The 3679-nt window shown below is 44.2% G+C and overlaps 1 protein-coding gene across 1 annotated transcript; it reads left to right on the forward strand.

The window, feature by feature from the left end:
- The first annotated feature begins 406 nt into the window (after nucleotides 1-406).
- Nucleotides 407-3420, forward strand: LOC119385201 (organic cation transporter protein-like). Its single transcript, XM_037652714.2, has 3 exons — nucleotides 407-585; nucleotides 1368-1570; nucleotides 3310-3420. Exons 1-3 carry the CDS (start codon nucleotides 427-429, stop codon nucleotides 3365-3367), a joined length of 420 nt encoding a protein of 139 aa, XP_037508642.1. The 5' UTR covers nucleotides 407-426; the 3' UTR covers nucleotides 3368-3420.
- Nucleotides 3421-3679: the final 259 nt, after the last annotated feature.

Below are 3679 nucleotides of genomic sequence, written 5' to 3' on the forward strand. Positions count from 1 at the left end.
ATTTCCAGTGATCCCGCTGTTGCTATATATAAAGACATTGCGAGACTACGTACATTTTCCTTTACGTGGACGTAGATTTCTGCGATTTATCACGTCAACTGGACGAGATATTCGCGTTGGAGAAGTGAGTGCATAACACGGCTTGGAGTCGCGAAACACGGCTGATTTACTGGGTCTTTCTGTATAGTGAGATGAAGCGCAACGCGAAAAGCCATCCGTTTATTGCCGCCGTAGATATCGAGATATATGGAATCCTCAACCGTAGTGTTATTTTTCTTGCCGGCGTAACCTCAACGCCGCCAGGACTATTAGTCTCTGAGTAGTTATTTCTGCATGGACGCTCGACGGAACAACAGTTCACTCATGTGTCCTTCACTCATCTGACGTTTCTTACATGCCGCAGACTCGTCGGCAGCAACGCTAGTGATGGCTGTGATCTCGATCGTGTGCTACGCGGGCGGCTACAACATCACCTATCAGCTGGCCTCCGAAATATTTCCCACCGAGATACGAGGCCGGGGAGTTCTGATCAAGCGGCTCTTCGGCGACATCGGCAGCTGCCTGGGTGCGGACGTCGCTTACCTGGTGAGAAGACAGTGGGATCATGGGTCCCACAGCGGGTATACGCGACACGCTGACCTCTTAAATGAAATGGATAAGGCAGTGCATGCTATTCAAAGGGACATTAAATAGAAAAGCTATTTTTCTAGTGTCAGTAAGTTACTCTTTCACAATACCAATATCAGCGCCCTAGGCGCGAGAAGACGCTCGATAAGCGAGCAAACGCTGGAAGAAAATGCGGGTGGCGACGTCATCCTGAAGCTCCCGCACCAATCGCCGTGACGTCATAGATTTCTACGGCGTATGCTTGGGCTTACGTAGTTCTTAATCGGTAAAAATGAAGCACATTGTCCTCTGAGGGGCCCAGCGATTTAACACGTAAGCTTTGAGGAAATTTCGTTGAATAAATGTGACCAAAATGCGAAAAAAAAAAAAGGTTTGAAAACCGTGGCTGACATACACGTGCGTATATTTCGGCGCGAAATTTAAAAATGAAACTTTGACCTTCATTTCCCTCTTCTATTAAACCTATGATGGTGACCTCAACGACTGCAGGGTTTTTAAATTGTGCTTTATCAGTCTAAACTGATTCATCGTTTCATTTTATCGCTCCTTTAAACGAAGCTAAAAATAAGTTTCGACAAGAGCTCTCTATTTATAAGCTCAACAGAGGTGGAAATTACCACTGGTAATTGCCAAGAGTATGGTCTCATTCCGCGAGATAAATCTTCGACCTTCACGCTCTTCGATATTGCTTTCCGGCCAACTGCCATTTGAACTGCTCATAAGTTATGCGTACTGCGCAGGTGGAGTACGATCGGTACCTGCCGTTGCTGGTGATGGGCGTCTTGTCGCTGCTGGCTGCGCTTCTGCTCTTCTTCGTGCCAGACACAGTGCACGAACCGTTGCCACAGACAATCGAGGATGGCGAGGAGTTCGCAAAAGACCAGGGGCTCTGCTTTTGTCCCGTGCTCGTCACCAGGTTACCAGACCGACAAGACAAGGAGATGTGAGTACCGCAATAACCAAGAGAGCTTTCATCTCGATTTAGATCATCAAGAGAGAAACAGGCCTGTTTGGTTGCATATTCTTTTTGATGCTTTTTGTTAGCCTCCATAAAAAGGCAATACCCCAGCTTATAAGCAACTGAAGCAACCTCTCAATTCGTATCCGCGGCAGACAATGTGATTATGTCATGCACATTTCGTTATCTTTTCGCCTATCCTGCTCCATTTCAGGGAGATCAGTATAATGCTTATAATAATAAGTGATCTGAACTCTTTGCTTGCGTTTAATTCCCCATAGAATTCACCAGTAGGTCGTCGTGCTTTATTTTATTCTCGCCGGTGTGCGATTTGATGTATGTTCCCAAATATTGATGAGTCCTATGTCGATGTTTATAATAATTTGTGGGGTTTTACGTGCCTAAAGCACGATATGATTATGGGGCACGCCGTAGTGGAGGGTTCCAGAAGTTTAGACTACCTGGCGTTCTTTAACACGCACTGACATCGCATAGTACACGGGTCTCTATAGCATTTCGGCTCCGTCGAAATGCGACCGCCGCGGCCTCAATAGAACCCGCGACTTTTGGGTCAGCAGCCGAACACCGTAACCATCATGGCGGACTGTTGGTGTTTGTAGGTGGCTCAGGAGGCTACATGCATGCATTTAGATGCGTAACTTGTTTTTTTTTTGTAAACAAACAGAGCAACCTAAGGGATATCAGGATCAGACACACCCTGCGTAATTTTAATATCAGTAATCAGAATACGATTAGTACTTTACATCACACCACAAAACTTATATTTCATTGACCGATCGTAAGTGACAAAAAGACGTCAAGGTCTTGTCAAGAATGAGAGAAGTCAGGTAACGAAGAAGCAAGAGAAAGAATTAGCGAAGAATGAAATCTGTCCTGTATGTATAATATAATAGAGAACAGTGCTATATTAAGAAACGCGGTTATGGTGGCGTCATCGCTAAGGCAGGTCGCAAACTATGAAAATTCCACATTCATATTCGAGTTACTGCACAAATAAAAACGGTATTTTTGTTCTTGGCAATAAAGCGCCAAGTTCTGAAACGGTGATTAACTTGCCCAAGTGGAGTCGATATTGCCGCGCACTGCAGCGATGACCACGCACTTCAACATATAAAGGTTTACCGCGTTAAGGTATATTGTGGAAAAGATCAGACGAGTAGGGACATGCAGCCTTTGTTCCAAGGCGCGAAACCAGACTCAGGTGCTACAATCTATTTCACCGCTAAAGAGAAGGACCTGTCTGACACAACAATCTGGAATATCTTACACTTAGAGATTAAGACCGCACGTAATTTCAAGCAATAAATACTTTTTTTCCCTGGAGAAGCAGCATATCTAACTTACTTGCATTGATTAATTAAGTCTATTTCATAAAGTCTCTTGTTTGTCATAAATCACGACACGTACTAGAATACTGGGCTCTTAAATATCACACCTGACCGTCTGTTTTATTTCTAACACTGGACCGGACACTAGCCTTCCCTGGATATCTGCCGAGATATCTGTATATCTAAGATTATGTAAAGAAAATATATAAAGCGCTTTCATTCATCTCAGAGGCGAGGCAACGCAAAGCAGAATCAACACAGTGCATATACCGAGTGGTATTGTATTGTGTATTCAGTTTATTATTGTTATCATTCTTTTGAAAATATTGAAAATAAGAAATAAGTCATTCAATGCCACTATGGTTTCTTTTGCAGGGGCGACAAATCGAATGGAGAGCCCGTCAAGGACCAGGAAATCGTTACGCACTTGTAGAAGTACAAGCGAGCAACCACTTCATCGCCAATGACATACCCATGTTGGGAAAACAAGAGGGACATCTGCTGAATTTAGCAATAAACTTCTTATCTTACCCGAACGACTTTGTTGTGTTTTGTTCGCGCTTTAGCATAGACATCAGTTCAAGTGAAAGCGTGGAGGGCCCCCCTCATTCAAAAATTACAGTAAGTTTTGTAGGCGTGTAATGAACGGGCGCACATGTACCCTGACAGTACTTCGTTCCCTCTTGTTTCCTTTTTTAATCCCTTCATCCGTTCACCCGAGTGTAGGGTAGCAAACGGACACGCG

This window comes from Rhipicephalus sanguineus, chromosome 3 (assembly GCF_013339695.2).
Source record: "Rhipicephalus sanguineus isolate Rsan-2018 chromosome 3, BIME_Rsan_1.4, whole genome shotgun sequence".
NCBI classification, from domain to species: Eukaryota; Metazoa; Arthropoda; class Arachnida; order Ixodida; family Ixodidae; genus Rhipicephalus; species Rhipicephalus sanguineus.

Bases quoted from the DNA above. Each gene is read 5' to 3' on its own strand.
- LOC119385201 (XM_037652714.2), top strand. From the start codon at position 427: ATGGCTGTGATCTCGATCGTGTGCTACGCGGGCGGCTACAACATCACC. The intron at 586-1,367 runs GTGAGAAGACAG...CGTACTGCGCAG, and splicing joins GTGCGGACGTCGCTTACCTG to GTGGAGTACGATCGGTACCT. The intron at 1,571-3,309 runs GTGAGTACCGCA...TTTCTTTTGCAG, and splicing joins GACCGACAAGACAAGGAGAT to GGGCGACAAATCGAATGGAG.